This window comes from Heterodontus francisci, chromosome 5 (genome assembly GCF_036365525.1).
Source record: "Heterodontus francisci isolate sHetFra1 chromosome 5, sHetFra1.hap1, whole genome shotgun sequence".
NCBI classification, from domain to species: domain Eukaryota; kingdom Metazoa; phylum Chordata; class Chondrichthyes; order Heterodontiformes; family Heterodontidae; genus Heterodontus; species Heterodontus francisci.
Genome location: NC_090375.1, coordinates 17,536,746 through 17,560,243, shown reverse-complemented (window position 1 = coordinate 17,560,243; position 23,498 = coordinate 17,536,746). Strand labels below are relative to the sequence as shown.

At 40.4% G+C, this 23,498-nt stretch overlaps 1 protein-coding gene and 2 long non-coding RNA genes across 9 annotated transcripts in view; 2 read left to right on the top strand and 1 right to left on the bottom strand.

The window, feature by feature from the left end:
- LOC137369759 (uncharacterized) overlaps positions 1-2,461 on the top strand; it is a 64,134-nt gene extending 61,673 nt beyond the window's left edge. For both annotated transcript variants that reach the window (XR_010975006.1, XR_010975007.1), the window contains exons 4-5: positions 2,028-2,193; positions 2,347-2,461. This is a non-coding gene — a long non-coding RNA (uncharacterized lncRNA). The remainder of the gene's footprint in view (positions 1-2,027; positions 2,194-2,346) is intronic.
- Positions 1,839-10,735, bottom strand: osr2 (odd-skipped related transciption factor 2). Of its 6 annotated transcripts, none has more exons than XM_068031163.1 (5): positions 10,343-10,735; positions 5,380-5,570; positions 3,773-4,490; positions 2,664-2,763; positions 1,839-2,259 (listed from the first exon to the last, which is right to left on the bottom strand). In XM_068031163.1, the coding sequence occupies exons 3-5, from the start codon at positions 4,426-4,428 to the stop codon at positions 2,077-2,079; spliced, it is 939 nt and encodes a 312-aa protein (XP_067887264.1). In that variant the 5' UTR covers positions 4,429-4,490; positions 5,380-5,570; positions 10,343-10,735; the 3' UTR covers positions 1,839-2,076. The 6 variants fall into 6 exon arrangements, with proteins under 6 accessions (XP_067887264.1, XP_067887265.1, XP_067887262.1 ...); XM_068031164.1 differs by lacking the exon at positions 10,343-10,735 and adding an exon at positions 9,375-9,395; XM_068031161.1 differs by lacking the exon at positions 5,380-5,570.
- Positions 10,736-11,036: 301 nt separating this feature from the next.
- The window catches only part of LOC137369756 (uncharacterized), a 28,750-nt gene continuing 16,288 nt past the window's right edge, over positions 11,037-23,498 (top strand). The window contains exons 1-2 of the long non-coding RNA XR_010975005.1: positions 11,037-11,900; positions 12,293-12,423. This is a non-coding gene — a long non-coding RNA (uncharacterized lncRNA). The remainder of the gene's footprint in view (positions 11,901-12,292; positions 12,424-23,498) is intronic.

The window sequence follows — 23,498 nt, the reverse complement described above, 5'->3', positions numbered from 1 at the left end:
ACTTCACTCTCTTATCAACACATTTTCAGAATGCGACTCTTTATCTTTGCAACCCCCTCCACCCTCACTTTCACGACACCTCCCATTCCCCACCCCTCTCCAGACAACAGGTGTTTTCTTAGCTTCCTGCAAGATTAATAAACTGAAAAGCGGTTGAAAGCTGTAAACATAAATGTACATTTATTCCATATGTAACTTCCTGATAGGTTGAATATATTGAATGTTTTAATTGGAGAACATCAGTTGTCAAATGGTTAATGACATTGCAGCATTTTTAGAATATTATAGCCTTTGTAATTTAAACAGCTTGCACCATTGTTTTGGCTGCACAATATGAAATGATTTATTATGGAGAACTCGAACGCTCTTAAGTATGAAGAACCTCTTTGCTATACTCAATCTTTTAGTCTTCAAACCAATTATGGTATCAAATCACCAAAGCCGAATGTATTTATATTATAATCGTTGCAAGAGTTTGTCCATTGGGGAAAGTCATTCAATCCTTCCACTGACTGTAATCACTGGCAACAGTTGCAGCCGTTATGTTAACTGTAGAGAAATTAATATGTTGAATGTCACAAACAGGATCAAATGTATAGACGCATACATGGGCGTGAAGGAAATATAGAGATATGGGAGTAGGATATGGGGGAAGAGGTCATGACAGGGGAGGACGCTAGTATGGAGTATGAACACAGGCATAGATCAGTTGGCCTTTCTGTGTTGTAAATTCCATGTAAAAATAGATATTCCGGTTAAGCTAAACTGTTTGGCTTTCAGCTTGTGTGCATTTGTCTTTTTTTCTCTCTTTTATCGTCGCAATTTTATTTAGAATAAATATTTATTCGCGAATAATAGAGCAAACGATCTCTCGCTCGCAGTAAACAAGTGTCAGATCTGGAGAGCTATTCCTTTTTCTATGTTGGGTTGGGGAGCGATGTAGTCTGGTGACTGAAAGGTGTTTAAAAGTCTGACTTGCAAAAATGACAATTAAATGGGCGTCAGTTCGTACTCCGAATGAAGATTAATCATAATGTAGGTGAACCGTCAGTGGCTCAATGTGAATTTGGCAGTGGAAGAGGAATATTGTGGATATTGTTTTCCTTGGAGTGGGTACAATGAAGTTAGGAGTTATTTGTCCAGGTGTTCACGTTTCTGGTTTCCCAATGATCTTCGGCTTGTGATAGTAAAACCAAGCTTTTTTTTTCTGGGGGCGGGGGAGGGGGGATCATTTCATTAACCTAAGCCTCCAGTACAGAGGTTGAACTGTAACAGCAAATTCACTCTCCCACATTATTAGTAAGCCCCTGAAAATTTGGGGCGGAACATAACGAAAAAGCTAATGTAAATTTCCATTCCCGCAGTTTATTGTGTTTCTGGTACGTCCAGTACTTTGTAGAATGGCCAAGTAGGGATTTAAAACCAATGGTTTGTGCGGCTATTAGAACAGCCTCCTGTGTTTTTTTTTCAGTTGGTGATAACGATCAGAATTTGTATCCTAGCAGTTTTACACTTTCCTCCCAAAAGGTGTTGCGATTGATCCAGAATTCGACATCTTTATCAATAAGAAGAATGCGCCCGGATCCAATAAAAATCAATCACATTATATAAGGTCCATTAATGGTCGAGCTGAGGTTCGTTACAAAAATGTCTGAATTAAGCTCCTCAGTCTCCATAAAAAGTGCCTTGATTGGGGCCATTGATATAAATGTTGTCATTTAATTTTGCTTTTTTATGTATTTATCTTTCCGGCTAGGCGCTGTTTTGTTCTTATTTTGACAGTGCCCATTAAACCTAATTGGAAGACAAAGTACAAAAGATGAAATGATAAAAGGCACTTTTTATTATCATTATTCACATGCTTTCAATTTCTCCCATTTGATGATTTGAAATCGAGCAGTATAAAAACATTTTATGTACATGAAAGCTCTGACTCGGACAGGAATATGTATAAAACAATTGAATTACATGAATGTGGTTATGATCTGTACATTTTTTTTTTGTTTTGGTTATTTATTTTACACAAGTATTCACAGAAAATTCAAGTAACGCGGAGTGGCTTGGCTGTCGGTTCACTCAATATTCCGCCCGGGGGGTGTGAGTTAGGCTGTGCCGCCGCAGGTCGCAGTTACGTCGGAAAACTTTGCCGCACTGTTCGCAATTGTAGGGCTTGATGTCTGTATGGGTAAGAAGGTGAGTTTTCAGATTACTTCTTTGATTAAATGTTCTTCCGCATGTGGGACATTTGTGAGGAGATTCCTGTTCAGATTTGAAGCAAGCAAAGGATTAATTCCTTTTTTTTTTCAAATAAAAATAAACTTATTGTGATCTCCTTTTGTTTTACAGTGATTGTCCAGAGCCATGGAATATTGTACCGATAATTTTATTGTTATTTTTAAAGTCAATAATAACTATGCTACTTACTGTTGATTAGAAGTCTATTAAAGAGACCAAGCAAAAAGATGCCTTGGCTGGCAAGACTTTGATGACAGACTTAATGCATTTTCCAAACATGGATCAACTTTTCTTTATAAATAACTTGTGGTCTGTGCAAAACTCCCTCCTCAAAAATAATCCACAACACCTCCCACAGGACTTGTCAAAGTTTGATTCTTTACACTTAATGGAGCTTAAATTATACGGAAACTTGGTGCTGACCTTACCTGCATATGTAACGTTTTGTGAACGGCTAGGGTCCTTGACTGACAGAATCCTTTCCCACACTCCTGACACTTGAAAGGTTTTTCTTTGGAATGAATATATCTGCAAATCAACGCAGTCGTAATTCTCAGTAATGCGTCCGTAAACATGCACCGTGGCCTGTTAATTCATACGTCGATCAAATTGGCTGTGTTTTAAATTTGCCGATGGTGATTAGTTAATTATTCAATGGCTTCCTGCAGCTCCTGTCCTCTGGATAGAAGGTGTTGCCGGCGCTGACACAGCGCCCCCTTCAGTCGGACAAGCGTCACGCCGACAACCTTCAGCAGCCAGAGTCTGTACCCAGCCAGAACCCGCAGTGCCCAGGGCACAGAGGAGGGTGCACATCTCAGCAGCCAGAGTCTGTACCCAGCCAGAACCCGCAGTGCCCAGGGCACAGAGGAGGGTGCACATCTCAGCAGCCAGAGTCTGTACCCAGCCAGAACCCGCAGTGCCCAGGGCACAGAGGAGGGTGCACATCTCAGCAGCCAGAGTCTGTACCCAGCCAGAACCCGCAGTGCCCAGGGCACAGAGGAGGGTGCACATCTTGCGCTAGATTATTTGAGTAATCTTACACCCTTACCGTTTCACATTACAGCTTGATGGTCATGGGCTGAAATTACTCAGAGGAGTGGGGAGGTGGGAGGGAGTGGGGAGGTGGGTGGTGCAACAATAACACACAGAACAAATGCCTGAACATGGTTTTGTGACCAATTTATCGAATTCAACCAACTCTCATCTCTCGTTATAACTTGACTGCAGAGTTCCTTTTAATTATATTTCACATTGATTTATTGTTTAAAACAACGGCCGAGGTTAATGCAGTTATCGGATAAATAAATTATTAAAATGTTGCTCTTTTAAAAATGATTCCCATTCATGAAAAATGTTCCTTCTCACTGCCTCTTAGCAGTGATCTCCCAAAAGGTTCCAGGCACAAACCAAATAATATAACATCAGCTGTTCGCGTGTGAAAAGTACTTGAGAGCCCAGGAATGTATTTATTGACGACTCACTGAGTTTAAATTGACTAAATTATAAATGTGTGACTTTAGTTTGGTTGGTTACGAACCTGTGATCCCTCAGGTGATCCTGTCTTCTAAACGCCTTGTGGCAGATGTCACACGTGTAGGGTCTCTCGTCCGTGTGGGTCCTCTCGTGTATGAGGAGGTTGTAGGATTTTGTAAAATGTCTGCCACAGAACTTGCAGATGAATTCCTTTTTCGTCTTGGAGGGTAGTCTTCCCCTGGAAGGTTTTCTGTCCAGGGTTAGTTTACCAACCTCCCCGTGAGAGCCTCCTACGCCGGCACTGAGCTTTGGAAAGTCTCCAGGCTTTGGCGGGTCCTCCTGGGTGGCCGCCAGGGCCAGGTTGGCAAAGTCAAAGCGGGGCCTGTCCTTTTGCAGAGAAGGAATAACGTGGGCGACCGTCCCTTGCTTTGGGTGGAAGACGTGAGTGCTGAACGGCAGGGCCGGGAATGGAAACCTTCCGTCCACCAGTCCTTGGGCTGCAGCCATTTCGGTGAAAGTAGACCTAGCGATTCCGTGCAGATGAGGGTAACCCAGTGTCCACTGATTCATGTGCATGGTCTGAACTGTACTCAGTCCATACAAACCCTGCAGGTGATCCACGGCCGATGGGAAAGTATTCACAGCCCGCAGGAAGGAATAGTTTGTTAGCTGCAGCGGTGGGTGCAGGGGGATTGGAGCTGGTAATGTCTTGCTTCCCATTTCGGTCGAATGGTCAAAACTCTGAGGTCTTGGTAGCGGTCGGACGATTCCTCCGCCAACGTCTGCAAAGAACAGATAGAGAAATAATTTAATCCTTGAACCTGAGTGAGGTTTTGGGACATTCCAGACGAGGGAAAATGCAGCCTTGAAGAATTTAAATCGATTTTTAAAATGTTTTAATTCCAGCGGAAAGAATGCCATGGGACCAGCAATAATTCCTATCCGCTTTATTATCGATTCTTTTAAATCGGACTTAAACGGAATGCCTCAAAGCTGCTGTGCCCCAGAGAAAACAGCAGAAAAGCCAAATTCACCGCTCGCTTCTGCTCCTAACGTCCAGGAATGGCGAATAGCTGGAGAGAGAAGTTCACATGCCTGAAACTAAAATTAAAAACCCCTAATATATATTGAAACGCTTTTTAACGTGGTACATTATAACGTTGGCACAGAGCGTCCTGGCTTTCTGGACCGACAGGAGAAAAAGCCTCAAGCAAGCAACGATTTCGGTATAACTGCGTTTTTCTCTCTGCAGATGCTGCCAGACCTGCTGAGTTTTCCAGCACTTTCTGTTCTCAATTCATATTTCCAGCATCCGCGGTATTTTGCTTTAAATTTGTTACATGCTGCGGTTTAAGGAAAGCAAAAAAATTAATACCATATTTGCAAATTGAAACTGGTTATTTTGCAAGTGAGCAGTTTCTGTGCTCTAAGACATCTAAGGCCTCACCAGTTTAACTTTACGAGTTGCTCCAGTCAATAAACACACTAAGAACACAAATAAAATCGGACATTTCGAAATGCAAGGAGCCAAATAACAGTTCCTTGTCGATCACTATCTTGGGTAGGTGGGGGGTTCCTTAACTGCCAAACACCTCAGGTCTAACCTTATCCAGCCCGTTACATTAGTCCTTTGAAAACACGAGTTTTCCACCGAAAAAGTTCCTTACTTACTCTCACACACACATCTCTCGAGGGAGCTTTGATGTCGCACGGAGATTCCACCTTTTCTAGATGCAGTCGCGTTTTTGACGGGTTTTTGTGAAGGATTGTGTTGCGAGTGTCATCTCGGAGAGACAAAGCCGGGCGCTGGGAGGTGGCGGAATCGGCTGCTGGGTTCCGAGCTGAGCTGGTTATTTTTCTTCCTTCAAGAACAACTCATTCATCAAGATAATTGAAGGGAGAAAAAGGCAAAACTTCACTAGCGCCTCAAGCTCTCAACAAACCCACTTCTGGGCTGAGATTCTCTACAGACTGAAGCATGTTTGTTTTACTGAAGAGGGAGAGAGAGAATTTTTAGCTCCACATTTTTTTGGGAAAGTTAAAAAAAATTATACATGTTCAAAGACACTGGGGAATTTTATATTTCAGCATCGAAAGTGTTTAATTGAATATTGATTTGTAATCCTCTATCATCAAATATTAAATATTTCAAATCGGAAGCTTTTTAAACTGCGAACACGTCTTTGGAAACGATGGTTACAGTATTTATCTAGCAAGTTGTGCGGCTCTAAATTTGATAATTCAGGTGAAGATTGAAATAAATATTTGAAGATTATTTTAAATGAGGGTGGGTGCGGCGTTTGGATGTGACGTGGGTTTCAAGATTGAAGAGTGCATGTTAAATATTGAAATTGTGAATCCTCACAAACCCTGATGTTTGTTTTATTTCTTAAATGTTTAGCCGTACAGATTGTAACTGCTCATACAGGTAAAAAAAATACCAAGGGTCTGTGCTCAATAGAGCGTCAGAACAACACTTCAAAAAAGGATATTGTTACAAGGTTTTGGCAAACATTATCAGATGAATGTAACACGTCGCCACGAGAATCGACGGCCCTTGAGGTTTATTTTTTTTTCTTTTTCAAATCACATTCTGTCTGGTGGTGATTTAGATCTGCCCCCCCTTCTAAACACAAGCTGTTCACTTCGAGCTTAAAGTGAATTCCTCTTCACTGACCTGGAAGAACCAAGCTGATTATATCGCCCCTGTCAACTTTCCATTTACAGAGTTATCCAGATTCCTACTGGGGGAAAATGCTATCTGCCCCAGCTCGTCTCTTTGCCATGATTAGGCTTATCAATCGCAAGCCTCTAGTACTTTATCAACCAATTTATAAACGCCTATTGACAATTGATTTTTTTACGGCGATAAAATCAGTTTCTTGGAATGCTAATCCGATTGTATTTGCAGAGGCCTCTTTAAATCCACCTTAATCTGACAACTCAGAGCTTCATCGACACATAAATGGTCATTTAAGTTAAATTAATTTCTATGTTGTGCAATCCGTCATCAGATTATTTCTTTAGAGATCCTTCTAGGTTATGTTGTGAAACCAAAGTACGTTGAATGAAGAAAGGCTCGTTTGCTTTGATTGAACGTTCAGTTGGACTCCAAAATATTGGGTTTATATGACCTGATTGCATTGAAAAAAATTACATCGCTACTGCACCTTCTCGACAACAATTTGCACTCATAGCTACCCGATTCTTTTAGTTCTATTTTTCTCCTAAACACGTTTTGTATTGAGAATCTGCTAAAGTGTATATTTTAGTTGGTGTCAGTTCTACTGATGAGCGTCAATGTCCTCTCGTGACCTCAGAAGTAAGGACTGAAGGCAAACCTTTCCTTCACAGTTTATGCAGCATGGAATGGAACGAGCTGGTTTTTTTCCTGCTCTCGGCGAAGCCTGAGAAAATCTCTTGCTGCTCTGAGAGTTAATGAGAGGTGTGTGACTGTCAGCGGGTTCAGTTCTAAGCAGTAGAGCGAAACTACAGTTTAAAAAAAGCCTGTTTAAGTATATTCCCAGCAAATGATTCTCTTATACCTCAGCGCCTTCACACGCCTCCAGCGAACAGCGATCGCACCCGCTCTATTCCTGTGACACAGAACTAGCAACAAATGCATCCCAAACACTCACTCCTTAGACTACACAACGATCCCAACCTCCTGAGCCTTATTGCCTGAAGTAACTATCAGCTTGCTTCAAATTTCACTAAACACCATTTAAACTCGCCCCCAAAATCATGACAATTTAAGTCACGCAAGATTCTACAGACTGCATGTAGGAATCCGACAAGAGGAAAAGGCTAGGTAGGTGGGGAGATTGGTACAACTAAAGAGTCATTTTATTCAGAGGCCTTAACAAATGTGACCCAAAGTGATCTAACATTAAACAACTGAATTAAGTGTAAAGTATTTAATTAATTCCAAAGTTAACAGAAACGTGGTACATTGTTCGCTATGTTGTGACATGTGAGTTTGTTATTTTGCCTTGAGATTATTTGTGATGTGAAAAACAAACTGGTGCCAGCCTTGTGTCACTAAATCTACACTAGTCCAGTCACTGACGAGAAACCAGTCAATGCTGTTTTATTTAACATTCTGTTGCATGCGGATTTGATTTCTTTAATGTAATGCAATTTCTAATGTTAATGACATATTTAGGTGGGCTATGCAAATTGCGTTGCGTTTTTATGCCTAATTTTTTGTTTAAGAACCAATTCCCACCGATTGCAGGAAATAAAAGGAGAAATAACACGGAGCCATTCTGACCAGTTACGAGATTAAATGCTTTCAGTTTGAAAAAAAAATTCCAGACGGAGAATACATTACAAGACATGCTCTCTAGAGTGTTTTACTTCAGTCAACTTTTTTTTTTCTGTGGGAAATAATGTAATGTAATACAATCCCTGAAACAGCTGTAAAACAGCGAAGCAGATTCACTGAAGAGTTACAATGAGATCTGGACAGTTTTCCTTGAACCCTCTGAGGTTATCCCGGTTAACGTCCCCTGATGGTGTATTTCCCAATCCTTCTCCTATTGTGTAGGGTTTGTGGGTCCCCTTTTATACCTGCGAGAATTCCTAAACACAATGCAGCTTCTCCCTGCTACTCCTACATGTGAATAACTGGGATATGCCCAGAGCACCTTTAAAAACACTCAATCAAGTCTGTTAAAATAAAAACTCAGCGAAATACTTAAAACTTAAACCTAGGCGCGATTTAAGTGCTCTTTAGCTTTCTCCCCACGGCTCCCCTCCCCCTTTCCATCAAGATATTTAACAGTTCGGCTTGGTCACCAGCCCTATTATACACCAGGAACCCCTTTCTCTGGTTCGTGGTTATTTTTCCAATATGTTACTCTACAGTACTCTACTGTACAACAGGTCATATAACAATATAAAGATTTAAAATGGTCAAATTCCAGTCAGCTAGCTCAAATGGCTAACGTAATAATTATGAACTTAAATAATTTGTAATCATTGCGATAATTTTAGAAATGGGACATTGAAGTGTATGTCAGTGTGTGTGCGAGGGAGGCGCTTGTGTGCAAATCTAATCGAATATGTGACTGTCTCTGCATTGCAAAGGGAATATCTAAATAAACTGAAAGATGCAAAATATGTATTGAGCTGTAATTGTTTAGAAAATCTGTTCTGACGGACTGAGGCCGTTTCACGAATGAAAACATTCCGCTTGCCTTTTACAAATAGAAACTATCCCACCATCAAGCGGCTCTCCCTAACTTTTGATTAGCAGCTCGAAAATTAGCACAACGTGTCACTTCATCGCTCTTTCTAATTGATCATTCCCCGACTATCGTCAGATTAACTTGGTGAATTAAGGCAAGAGAGAGAAAAAAAACTGCCAGAGAGGCGGTGGGGCGAGCAACACAGGACATGGTGATTTTCCCAGTTCTTTGGGTTTCCAGTGTCAACGTGTGAGGTCACAACTGTGTAACTTCACCAAATAACCCTCCCTATTATTGTAATCCCAGCGCCCGAACTCAGAGCGTCAGCACATCAGAGGAGAGTCGCTAGAGAACTTCATCCCATTGACCGCCGCTAGGAAGCTTTGCTGTACAGCGCTTTGACATGAAATGCATACACATTGGAATTCACAGTGTTAAAGCAAATAAGTTGGAAGTGTGGAAAACGGGAATTACCTTTACAGTATTCCAATTGTGGTGTTCAGTTTGTGGTTTCAACGAGGGCAAACGCAACCATTATTACACTTTCTATGGAGCACTGTACACTTTTAAAGTGGGGGGTGGGGAGGGAGAACACCGCTATTTTAAAGCTGGCAATTGAAATTCAAATACGAAAATTGCTTTCACAATATTTCATAGAACATTAATTGTAGCAAACCCCTAAAAAAGAGGGGGTGTTATTTTTGATCTTTGTAATTCAAAATGAGGCACATCAGCATTGTGGGATGAGCAAAGCACAGAATTAAGAGAGAAACACACACGCACGGTGTCTGCCGTACTTTGACATGTGTATTGGTTTGGAGACCGGGGTTGTTCTCGTGTTCTTATACACACACAAATACATATGTAAACATAAACCGATTTGCTTTTCTAACTGGGAGTCTCAGTCCAGTGTCACTGTAATAAATGACTAATTAATGCAACAAAGATGCCTTCCCATTTCCTATTGCTCTTGGCTAACAGTTTTGTTTCGACCGAACCCTGACACATACACGATACTATTGCGCCGCTTTCCCCAGCTTCAGCTGCTCTCCAATGAATCTCGGTTATACAGTAGTTAATACTGCTATATTGTATTCTTCGGTTCCTGCACTGACCACAGTGCTTAGTCTCAACGGGTAAAGCGAAAGGCCAAAACCTTCGACACAAATCTTTGCTTTACACACAGTCCAGATACACACACACAGAATAGAGGTCGCGCAACTTAACTTGTCGGAATTGTACAAATGAATAATTATGTTTCAGTCTCGCTTTAAACACACAAGAATCTAATTTATCGCAGAGTTTTGCCTTGGAATTCCTGATCCGTACGGATTGTTTCCATCTCGGGATTGCGCCCAAAGAAAATCATTCTGGCTCTGTCATTACATTTTCATTTATGCAATATTTCAACACACACACACACGCACAGGAGCAATCCTTACCCGGTGACACAGAGGATTCCCAAAATTTCCAACGATGGACAGGACTAGAAACTTTTTTTTAAACTGTATGCGACTTAATCCACAACGTCAAGGGTGCAACATCCAGCAGTTAGTCAAAAGTTGTCCAACTTGTCCCTGCAAGACGACTGCATGCTCTGCCAAGGAAGTACTCGGAAGGCTTGTTCTACAGGAACTGTGGGAGTGCGTGGAGATTTAAAAAGCCGGGTTACGGGCTATGGCCGGGGCTGACGGTATGTGTTTTCTCTCCTGCACTCCGATTTCCCTCTGAACTTAATCTCCAGCTCCATCACATTTCACTGCAACACAGGGCAGACAGCGCGCCTGCGCACAGTCAGGGGGATGATTAACTCCAGCAGTCGTTACTGACATGGGTTCAATGTCTCAGCAATGTGTTTACTTTCTGTTTGGATAGCAACACATCCTTAAAGGGACGACCTTTTTTTTTTAAAAACACGATTTGTCTTGGAGTGGGTGGGGAGATGTTGGTGGGGAGCAGGGGGGGGAGCGGGGGGGAGCAATCTGTGCCAAAAAATTCAACCGGATTGATAAGGGTGATTAAAAGAAGTCATACGGGGGGGGGGGGAATCAATGGAAAAAAAAACATCTCGTTTATGGCATCGACATTTCTGAATGAATAAGGATCGGATTTTTAAATGATCATTGCAAAAAAAAAAAATTTTAAATTGCTAATCTCACAAATAGAATCGTTAGTTTGAAAACCGGATCACGCGTGAATTATTTTGCTGATTAATTCAGGCCCCAAAGTAGCAGCGATACTGTCGCCGGATCCCCCGCGTACCACCCGGCACACGTGAAGGTTCACTTTTTTTTTAAAGCAGCATGGAGAGTTGCAGTGAAAAGCGGAGCGACAACCTGCCAAAATAATCTGTGTAAAATTTCACTTTAGTCCCCAACCACCCCCCTCAACTTCCCATTGTAAACGAACGCTCCGATTTGGACAATTAATTTTTATCTCTGTTGATTTCTGTTTTATTTACCTGCCTATTACATGCAGTTTATACCTTTCACGCGGTCTGGGGTTTGGTTTTTTTTGGTGTTCAATCGCTCCGTCACTTAACAAAACTAGGCGCCCGGAAATTCATTTTAAAGTTCAGGTGGGTGGCTTAAAAAGTTTTAAGATCCGAGCTCAAACTCTTTGTTATTGTCCTTGCCCCGTGGCAGCGAATTGCAATTACAAATTATTCCTTAAAAAAAAATCAGGTTAGTTTCAAGCACTCCGAGTGTTGCTTTGGATGACCCTTCGTTGTATTATAAAATATTGCAAGGAATCGATATTTATGTGAAGAGATCTCGCTTAAACATGCTCGGAATGAATCTTGGGTCTTGAACGGCACGAGCTTCTCTTTCCACCGCCTCTCTTTGTTACATAATGGGAGCAGCATTTTTCATCCAAAGTTACCCGAAGACATCATATCAACAAAACGCACGCATCATCGTTGCAAGGAATGCAAACTTTTTTGGTTGGAAAAATAGGATTGCTTTATTTCGAAGCGCCTGGAACTGGTAGAATAACAAGGTTTGAGTTATTTTTCAAGGAAGTAAAAATACACTAAATAATGACTTTAAAATAATGTCCTGTATATTCAGCTGTCCCACTATTTGGGAAATAGGCAGAAATCTCAAAAATTCCAAAACCTCTTTCTCGCCTCTCACGACCCATTAAACCCTTATTTCCCAAAGGCCCAGTTAGTTCATTAAAGTTGTGCATTATTCACTTGAATATTATTTTCTAATGATCCTAACCTTTATCTAATGTCGCACTCTTGCTGTACATTTCGCATTTGATCGCCCCTGTTTCACTCTTTCAAAGTGAACTGGCGTTGCGGTAGTACGGTGCGCGAGTCACAATGCATCCTATTTTTAAATACAGTCCTGTCATTGTAACTCACGGAATATATTATTTTCCAGGAATTTCACACCGCGTTCACGCGAAGGCGCAACGAAGTTATGTTTAGCGCGGAGACTGTGGAGACTTGAGAAAGCGAAAGGAGCGGGGCATGTACTTTTGTTCAACTAAACCTTCCCAAGCTAAGCATCTGGTAAGATGGGTGAAGAAAAGATACCAGAGATAAAAGATATCAGTCTGTGACATTAATCTATCACGTAGTGTACCTCTGGTCGGTGCATGTGTTTTCTTTACACCAGTAGTGAGGCTGTTGTAGGTTTCCTATTAGGGAGATTGGTAAGATTTGACATCAAGAAGCAAAGGCTGTAAATCTGTCTTGAAAACTTTGTTCCAATGTGTTTGTGTTTGGAAGCGGACTAGTGTTACGTACGCTCACATGTCCTTGATATGTCCTTGTAACTCTAGATGCAGAGAATTGACATATCTTCCAGCACCTTAAGTCTACGGCATCCTCAATGAGAGCGAATATCCAAATACCTGTCATTTCGAATCAATTTCCTTTGCGGTATCAGGGACTCCCCAGTGACCTGCGTGCTACTCCCATTGATTTAGTAGTGAGATGAAAACGATTTTTTTGCACTATTTACAGCAGTTATAGGCTTATCAAATAAATTCGACAGGGACCGTGCAGCTGAAACAAGGCTTCCCTTTAATACTGCAAACACGTTATACAAGGCAATACACCAAAGTTATCTCTATTGACTTACAGAGTCGCGTTTTACTCTGATAACTAAAATATGCCAATTGAAACCAACATAAATATTTTCAGAATTGTGAATATTAAACCAATAATTCCACTGTTTTATTGGACTGGTTTTCGCCAGTGACCCGTGAGTATTTCCATATTATGTCCCCTAACCTATCAACAACACGATGAATTGCAGCCAGCGTCAAACCTGATGGGGATTCATTTTAATTTATTTTTAACCACAGAATAAGTTTATAAACGAGCATCTATGAGCTCAATGGCATTTAAAGTTAGAATTAGTTAATGGAGGTTAGTAAAAGTAATCTATTTGCCAGACTGCCAAGTTCTTCTAGTACAAAACAGGCAGCATAATTTCAATTCCTTCATAACTTAGTATTGAGGGAGTGACATACATATATATAATTTAAAATAATGTGATTTAAACTCATTCAATTTGGTTTTCGTAAAGGTTTTTAAAAAAATAAAAAGCATTAAAACTGGGAGTTGAGCTACTTATAATTCATTTGAATGTTTTCAGGTGTTGGCTGCTGTTTTGCTTCTTGCACAGGTTTAGAATTAAATCAAATGAATCCCAAATCACGAAATGTAACCGATTTAAGATTGTGGTTTAGAAGGCGCAAGTACAAGTGCCTCTCTGTTAATGTAACGCAGCCAACAGTTTTGTTAATCAGAAGAATCGATTTGCCTTTCAGAAAGTAGTGACAGTGATTTCCTTATTAATCTTTGGCAGACCGGGGCTATCACAATGCAATTCCAACCAGACTGAGATCGTCAGTGTTTTTCTCTAAAATCTAAACTACCTAATTCTATTATCACAATAAACAATTTGCCCTATTACTAATCAACCACGTTTCCTTCCATCCACTCTAGCTATCAGATCCAATCTGGAAAATTACGGGTGAAATCCAGTATCAAACAAATTCCCAATTAATAGGCAAACCCCGTCTTGTGATTTGCTCACAATTAAATAAAATTAATGTGAACTGTGGGGAAAAAGGGGGTGGACTATTATATACTAAAAACACATTTAATAACTTGTATTTTGAACTAATTCCCAAATTGACGAACATTTTGATATTTAAACGCAGAGATGTAACACTCTGTGAGGTAATTCCCAGACAAGCCAAAACTATTTATACGTATTTTCAAATGTACAGAACGCTCAGTGTGTCCGAGAGCGGAACTGACACAATGCCATCATATACTCTGTACCAATAGTTGAATTGAGTTAAATGAGAATGATGCCTTTCTTAATCACATTGTATTGTTCCTGGGAGCACTTCAATTTATAAGACACATATATGCCCGCACAGGCTGTGTTTTAAGTAATATGTTTTGCTCCATAGTTCACATGTAGTTTCCATCATTCCTCGGATTTGCTAATTCTCAGTGCACTCTTTATTTTCCTCTTTTCTGACCCGTTTTTGCAAAAAGCACACTTGAGTGAAATGTTCACTCGGTCCTTAACTGGTTGACTAGCCCATAACGGAATGTCGATAAAAAGATTAATTGTGCCAATTTGCAAACTGCAATACTGAAACAAATACAACGTCGATATACTGATATCGATTTTTCATGAAAACAAGTGAAATGATCAGCCGTCACATTGGATCCTGAAATATGTTAACTTTCAAAGGATACAATCTGCTGTGCTATTGCAAAACATCGTAGCGTTTCAGAAAGTGATTGATATGAGAGATAGACGCTCGGAGTTATTTGGAAATGCATGACTCCAAAACCATGTAAGTCTCGAAGTGGACGAGCTGACCGGTTGAGGCAAACCCGGGAACGGTTACCGGACTGGAGCGCCGCCCAGCGGCCAGTACATGGCGCTAAAGGGAACGAGGGCCGGAGCGAAGGGAACGATAAACTCGTTCCCCGAAACGTAGTTAACTTTAATATTTTCCACCAACTAATGCATGCCAGATTAAGAAAATCAATGATCTAAAAAGAAAAATATGCGCAACAAATTTAAACCAGAGCGAAACGTAACACGTGATTTTTCGAATGAAGCCAATCCTCTTCATATTTTACCTAGGATTTTTGGTGCGTGAATTAACATAGGTTATTACATGTTGCAGCGCTGTGACAATGAGGTTACTTTATAAGTTTTTAATTTTAAACAACATGAATTAGAACAACAAATACATCACACATATTAGGAACAATCAAACAATCAAAAAGGCAAATAATATTGCTTAACCGCCCAGTTCTTATTCTGGTTAGAATATAAATCTCACCTCCTTTATTAATAACTGATTGTTTAAAAAGCGGAACAAAAAGCTGCATTTCAGATGAAGTAACCACAGAGTTCGTTTCATAATCTCCACTATTAAGGGACAGTTTTGTGAAGCAGATTTAACCCAGATGTAAAGAATTTAATTTGCCCTGTGTCAGCGCCCTAACAATTATTATTCTTTATTGGTAAAAGAGTTTGTATTTAGGTGATGTAATAGTTGCTTTAAAAAATGTTTCATTTTGGAAGATTTTTTTTCCACTTGTGTCGAGGCAAAGGACGTAATCACAGATCAGTGTCTCACACCAACATCTTTAAACGCATTTGGGCAAACGCCGCGGTCACACAGCTTTCCACTAAAACCTAAACATTGTAATTCTATGGTCACAATAAACAATTTGCCCTCTTGCTAAGCAGCCACGCTCCCTCCGGTGTCAAAAAAAATCAACGAAATATCAGCAGCCTTAAGCTGTGTTTTGTCTCGAGATGGTTTTGGTTTGAAAATAATGTGCACCTTGGAGCCGTTTCTGCACAACTAGCTTTTAGTTAAATAGCAGGGACAGTGACCGATGCTAATAAAGTGTCTCCAACCTTTCAGTCACCTGCCCGAATATCTCCTTACATGGCTCGGCGTCAAAGTTTGTTCAATAATGCTCCTGTGAAACGCCTTGGGACGTTTTTTTCCAACTACCTTGAAAGGTGCTACGTAAATGCAAGTTGTTGTTGTTTTATTTCACACCTGTCTATTCTTTCTTAACGCCCAGACTGAAGCAACTTCTGTCCCAGTGGAATGCCAGCGAGGACTGGAACCGGGTGAAACCAGAAAAATTCCTTAATTGTGGGGTTAGAAGCAGACAGACGTTAAAACCCAACCCCGAGAAACATTTATTTTTTGAAGAGTGTTCAATTGCGTCCATCCATACACAGATGAGCTCATTTCCAGCACCGTCCCATTGTTAAACGAGACAATAGAATTTATTAATGCTAAACCCAGACCTCCCAGATGTTGCGGTTAAACAACAGTGTGATTTTTTTTTCACCAACATTATTTGCACTTTTTTTTTGTAAAACAGACTGTTGTCTGGAATTAACCTCAATTACTGCTCAATTTTACTATTGTAGACTAATAATATTTTTTAAACTATTGGCGTATAACCAGGGTTTATCATTGTAGCTCAGCCTGTATTTTGAGAGGATTTAAGAAAGCGACTGATATCATCCCAACGCTTAATAAGTGAATCAGCACCTGTGGAGACAACAGGTCTGTTAGTTTTTGACCTTGCAAGTCAGTTCTGTTGAAGATAACAGCTACAATTTGATAATCTCTCCCATGAAGCACCTTGGAATGTTGTACTTCTTTAAAGGGGCTATATAAATACAAGTTGTTGTTGAAACGTTAAGTTGTATTTCCCCCCCACAGATACGGACAGACTCGTCGAGTTATTTCCCCCCCCCCCCCCCCCCCGTCAGATTTCAAGCACTTGCGATTTTTTTGTTGTTGCTTTTTTACTTAGTTCGCTTTAAGAACGAGTTAGACAGACCTGTGTGTGTTTTAGCTTCCAGCTATGGCAGTGTCACAGGTACAATGAGTGTATAAGCGCTTACACCTTCATCGATGTCAAATGAAAATACCAAACTAGTCTTAGGATTCTTACTTTCATTGTACTAATTCATAGTAGTAATTCTAAAATATTGGGCGAACTGGGAAACTGGATCAATTGCTGTGCCTGCATTACACCCCCTTCAATCTGTTCACCCACCTACTCTAATGAAACCTAATCAGTTTTGTATAAATCAAATATTTCAACCTTTGAATTGTTTACGAAAGTTCCAACTAATTCCCTTATGTGCAATTCTCAATACGACGTTTGTTTTGGCAAAATAGCGTGTCAAATATTTGTCAATGATATAATTCCCCCTGTGTGCCGACACTTTGCAAAAGAATCTGTTTCGTAAAACACCATTCCATCCTGCTGTATTCACCAACGTCAATCCTTGTTAATAACTTTACCAGGAACAGATTAATTTCGCTGATGCACGGAAACACGATTAGACAAACCTTACGTTTTAAGACTCATTGTGCATCACATATTGTTTCAAATACTAAATAATTTCACAATTAAAACCCCAAAAAGGAGGTTCACATTCAAATCCTTGGGAAAGAAAGTTTTATTTTGTGCCCTAGCAATAACGACAGGCTGTTGCTTGTTACAAAAATGTTAAGAATCCGCTTTTTTGGACATTTTGTAATCTGTTTTACTGCGTTGCAATTACTTTCAATTAGAAACAGTTATCCGCAGTATGCCTATCTGTAGAAAACAAAGTGATTAAATAGTTTTTCGCCTCCCAGCTTTTCATTGGTCGCAAATGTACTTTTTGACTGGAAATGGAATGATTTAGTCCAAGTGACTCAGATTTCAGGATGTTTCCAGATTTTGGTGCAAATGTTTAGTTGCAATGGCGGAGGTACTTTTACAATTATTTCAAAAAGAAATAACTTTTTTTTAGCAAAATATGTTGAGTTGAAGATAAACCCTCGGAGATGTCATTGTACAACATCAGAGAGTTTAAGGTCAAACGTCCAAAGCTGAACATGCTGAAAGCATTGTACAATCAACGTACATTACAGCTAATTGGAAAGAATGAGTTGTATATTTTGTTTTTCACAAATAAACTCCAAAGTTTGCATTGCGTTTCAATGGAAACTGTTCCATAGCAGTGCCATGACAACACATAAACAACCAATCAAAACACAACCCACAACACCCCAGGAGATAACACAACAAGAACAATTGCATTTGTATAGCGCTCAAGGCGTTACAAGCGTAAACGGACAAAAATATATGCAGAGCCAAAGAAGGAAATATTAATTTAGAAAACAAACACAAAACACACCACATGCATAACGGAGGCAAATATGATCTGGATTTAGAACATAGTTGACAATATGGAAGATTATTTTGCCACCATAATTTGCCTGAAGGTACAAATAACATCGCGACTGTGCCGTTGCTGCGGAAATTATCGATAGCAATAAAGTATTAAAAGATCACGACAAACCATGTGAATACAAGATGTAACAGGGAAAAAAACACTCAGAATGAGGAAACATCAAGACAAATATCTCAGCTACAAAAAGATAAAGGGGACGTCAAGAACACAGACAAATTGACTGAAGCTAACATTGCAGCATAGCAAGACAGCAAACTGAAGAGTAATAGAAAAAGGAAGACTTGCATTTCTATGTGGCCTTTCATAACCACAGGACATCCCAAAGCCAATTAGGTAGTTCTGAAGTGTTTTACTGTTGTAATGTAGGCAAATATACAATGTCTCCTGTAGAATGCTGGACAATATAGCATCAACTGATAAAGAACTAATTGGAGTAAAAGGATCTATCAATCAGAAGCAGATTTACCAACAGTGGCAGAACACCAAAAACAAGAGTTAACTGTAGAACAAATAGCATCAACTGAGAACATGCTTAGCAAAATAAAGGAACAGAACCAAGCTGATAAACTGTCATATAGTATTATGGACAAACTATGTGACACACAGAAGCTAGGTCCATACACTCGTTAGTCCATAATCAACTCCTGATGTCTCTCCCACTCCTCAGTTACATTGAACTTTGGAATGAAGAGAACAACTGAGCAGTTCAACATGAAATGAGTGATGGGATATTAAAGACAGATACCTAGGGATGTGAGTACAGTGTCTATAATGCTCAGTAGGGAGATGGAAATACACATAAACGGTGTAGTAACAGAGACAGCTGTTATCCATAGCAGATAATGTAGAGTGGCAGTAGAAATTGACAAATTCTTCTGGAGAAGCAGACTCCTCCTTCCCTCCAAAGAATGAAAAATAAAGACTGATTCACCCAGAAACACGAGCAAAGATGTCACAAGTTGATGAATTGGAATTGGGATTTTTTTAAAATGAAAAATGTTGACCATTAGCACATTGTACATTGCTCCAAAAATGTTCAAAAACGTTAAATCACTTAAATATCTGCATATATTTAATATATGAATTCAACAGCAGCATTCCTCCAAGTACAATTGCACACGTTAATGGACATTTGAACTTACACCACATTTAACAATGTGCAATTATAACATATCGATGATTCTAACTCATGTTGTAGTCTATTGATCTATTCTTGCCAATGTTGAAAGAAAACCATACCAAAATCTCAAAATAAAAAATATTATCTTTGATAACTTAACTGGCACATTTAATCAATTCAGAGCTATGATAACAATTACAGGAAACATTATATACAGAACATATCCCATCAGTTCATAGGTAAATAAAAAAGAATGGTGTTCATCATTTTGGAGAACTGCAAAATAGAACTTCTTTAATTCAGTTAAGACAGATTAATTAAATAACTTTCCAAATAATATGTTTTGTAGACTTTTCTAAATCCAACAATAAAATATCCAGTGGACTAGCTTCCCAAAGAGGATCTATTGAATTAAGGCTGCATTGTAGAGCAGAGTCTAACCAGAAATTGTCATCATTGTCTCCATACAGCTAGCACAATCTTGATGTCAGTATTTATCAATTTCTCAGATTGAAAAGATTATCAGATTATTCTACTTATAGACTTCTCACCAGTATCAAAATACAATGAGAAACACAATTGGATACCACATTGTATCAACTGATTCATTTCGTATCATATCCAACAGGATCATATCATTAATAAAAACAGAAAATGCCGGAAATACACAACAGGTCAGGCAGCAAATAGAGATAGAAACAGAGTTAAGGCTTCAGGTCAGTGACCCTTTGTCAGACTGGAACTGCTTAGAGATTTAAGAGTTTTTAAGCAAGGCAGCCAAAGTGGGGGTAAGGGAGGCAAGTACAACAGGGGAGCCAGTGATAGGGTAGAAGGCAGGAGAGATTAAATAACAAAAGGGAGAGTGCAAGGCAAAAGGAGATGGTAGTGGGACAAGTAAAGAAACAAAAGATGTGTCTAGAGGGGTTGGAAATAGGGAAGCAGAGTCACCACCATAAATATTCTTCAAATAATCATGTCATGTATATTCTCCATAGAATCAATATATGGGATTAAATACTACAAAATTAAATTAAAAAATGAATTAAACACAACAAAAATTCATAATAGGAATCAAATAGAATAATACAATATGCTATATGAGTCAGCTAATTTTAATAAGGACATCTTAATACAATGACAATCAACTCATTTGCATACAAACATGCTAAGACTGCCAATTCTATCCATGCCCTCAACTAGCTTCTCTGCCAACAACGTCAAAGATGAATATTCTTGTATGTTGTTATGAAAGTGCTTCCATTTTTAAATATTTTTTGAGGACTCGCATTTTTGAATTGTGGAGATTGATTCATTGGAGGACTGAAGTGTTTCCATACATGTTGGACTTTTTTTTTTAAAGGGTCACTGGAAGGATTCTGTTTAAAAACAATATTTACTGGAGGTCACATGTCTTCAGCTAAGTAAACAACAACTATGGGAGTTGTTTACAAGAGAAGTGACATGTCAAGATTTATGGTGCTGAAGAGTGGGTTTCATTTTTTTGAAGACTGTTTTGAGTCAGTTGTGTTTGTTACCTGCTTAAAAAAACACAGCTCACCTTTTCTCCAACTCTCTGAGAAACCCTGCCAAAAATCCAGTGTGTGATAGCCATAATTCCTAATGCTGCATTTCTCCCAAGAAGCTTTTGGATGACTTCCTCTCAAAATCTTCTGAATGAACTGCTTCTGAAAAGATCTCAGTGACCCCTCTACGTGTACTTGGACACCAGACTGTATGCCATCTGGAACATAACTTATCTTATCCTTTGGCCTTTATTTTTCCTTTAACTGGTGTGTCTGTGTGTATGTGTGTGCTGGGTATTTAAAAGGGAATATATATATTTACTGTAATATTTCAAACTGTGTGGTAAAGTTTTGCATTGTTATTGACTAAGGCTGGAATTTTATGCCCCCCAAACGAGTGGGCTGGTGTTGGGGGGGAGGGTGTAGAATTGAGTGTGAGGTAGGGGGCCATTCCCTGACCCCCTCCCACCCCCGTTGCCAATTTACGTGGGGCAGCAGCGGCGACAAATGGCCTGTCCGCCCCAGGCCAATTAAGGCCCTTAAGTGGTCAAATAACTGGAACTTAACGGTCTCTGTCCACCACTATGGGTATTTTACCTTTGGCTGGCAGGTGGCCGAGGCCTCAAAATGCCTGCCTAATGAAAGCAGGCAGCCTCCTTGCAGGTTGGGGGAGCCCTCCTGATCGGGCACCCAGTGCCTCACAGAGGGCTGCCCCCGAAGCCCCAACCATCCCCAATGCCCCCACCCTCCAAACCGACCCCCCTTTCCTCACCAGGGCCCAACCAATTGTCCCCGATGAGGCTCTAAAACACCTTTTTTCCAGGGCTGTCCTTCATCTTCGTCTGATGGTTGGGTGTAGTCCCAGTAGTGGCCACCGCTCCTGGTGGCGCTGGTGGAACTAAAAGCTGCTGGCCCGCTGATTGGCCAGCAGCTCCATTAGACGGGACTTCTGGCCTCAAGGAGGTGGAAGTCCTGCCCAAGACCAATTATAGGTTTGGGGAGTGAAAAATCCCGGTCTGGCTCCCCAAGCTCGGCAGAGGCGGGCTCGCCACTGACTTTTCGGCTGGTGGATGGGACCTCTTTCCCAATGAAAAATTCCAGCCTAAGTCTTGTTTATTAAAGAAACCTGGTTGGTGGATTTTATTCTGAAACTAGAGTAGATAATTGGCAGCATCGGTAACTGGTTAGACATATGTTGGAACCTATGGTGAAGTGGAACGAGAGAAAGACAGTGTACTCCTCCCGCCTTGGTTGTAACAATGTAAACTTTCTTGTATACATTGTCTACAACTAAAATTACATCAAAAATTGATAGTCCACTTGTGCAGGACTGTGACCTCCGCAACACCAAAATACGTGATTTTAACTTACTGAATATTGACTGGGACTGCCTGAGTGCTAAGGGATCAGATGGGGAAGAATTTGTTAAGTGTGTCCAGGATAGATTTCTGAAGCAATATGTGGATGGTCCTACTAGAGAAGGGGCTACACTTGACCTCCTCTTAGGAAATGAGGCTGGGCAGGTGGTTGATGGGGTGGGGGAGCACTTTGGGACCAGTGACCATGACTCTATTAGCTTCAAGATAGTTATGGAAAAGGATAGGACTGGTCCTCAGGTTGAAGTCCTAAATTGGGGGAAGGCTAATTTCAATGACATCAGACAGGAACTTTCAAAAGTTGAATGGGAGAGGCTGTTTACAGGTAAAGGGACGTCTGGCAAGTGGGAGTCTTTTAAAAGTGAGATAGGAAGAGTTCAGGGCCGGCATATTCCTGTTAGATGGAAGGGCAAGGCTGGCAAATTTAGGGAACCTTGGTTGACAAAGGATATTGAGGGTCTGGTCAGAACAAAGAAGGAGGCATATGTCAGGTATAGGCAGCTGGGATCAAGCGAGTCCCTCGAGGAGTATAGGGGATGTAGGACTACACTTAAGAAGGAAATTAGGAGGGTGAAAAGAGGCCATGAGATTTCCCTGGCAGATAAGATAAAGGAGAATCTTAAAAGATTCTATAAGTATATTAAGAGTAAAGGGTAGCTGGGGAGAGAGTAGGTCCCCTTAAGGATCAGTGTGGTAATCTATGTGTGGAGCCACGGGAAATGGACGAGGTCTTAAATGAATATTTCTCGTCTGTACTTACCGTGGAGAAGGTCATGGAAGCCAGTGAGTTCAAGGAAGGGAACAGCGATGTCCTGGAGCATATCAACATTACAAAGGAGGAAGTGTTGGAGGTTTTGAAGCGCATTAAGGTGGATAAATCCCCAGGGCCTGACCAGGTGTATCCGAGGATGCTATTGGAAGCAAGGGAGGAGATTGCTGGGGCCCTGGCAGAGATTTTTGTATCATCGTTAGCCATGGGTAAGGTACTAGAAGACTGGAGGATAGCTAATGTTGTGCCTTTATTTAAGAAGGGCAGCAGGGATAAGCCAGGGAACTGCAGGCTGGTGAGCATTACATCAGTGGTGAAAAGTTATTGGAAGGGCTTCTGAGAGACAGGATTTATATGCATTTGGAAAGGCAAGATCTGATTAGGAATAGACAGCATGGCTTTGTGCGTGGGAAATCATGTCTCACAAATTTGATTGAGATTTTTGAGGAGGTGTCAAAGAGGATAGATGAGGGCAGGGCGATGGATGTTGTCTACATGGACTTTAGCAAGGTCTTTGACAAGG

Excerpts from the sequence above, each read along its gene's own strand:
- osr2 (XM_068031159.1), bottom strand. The coding sequence starts at position 4,629 with ATGGCATTCTTTCCGCTGGAATTAAAACATTTTAAAAATCGATTTAAA. Across the intron at positions 2,764-3,772 it reads GATCACCTGAGGGATCACAG|ATATATTCATTCCAAAGAAA; the intron begins GTTCGTAACCAA and ends GTTGATTTGCAG. Across the intron at positions 2,260-2,663 it reads ACAAAACGTTACATATGCAG|GAATCTCCTCACAAATGTCC; the intron begins GTAAGGTCAGCA and ends AAATCTGAACAG.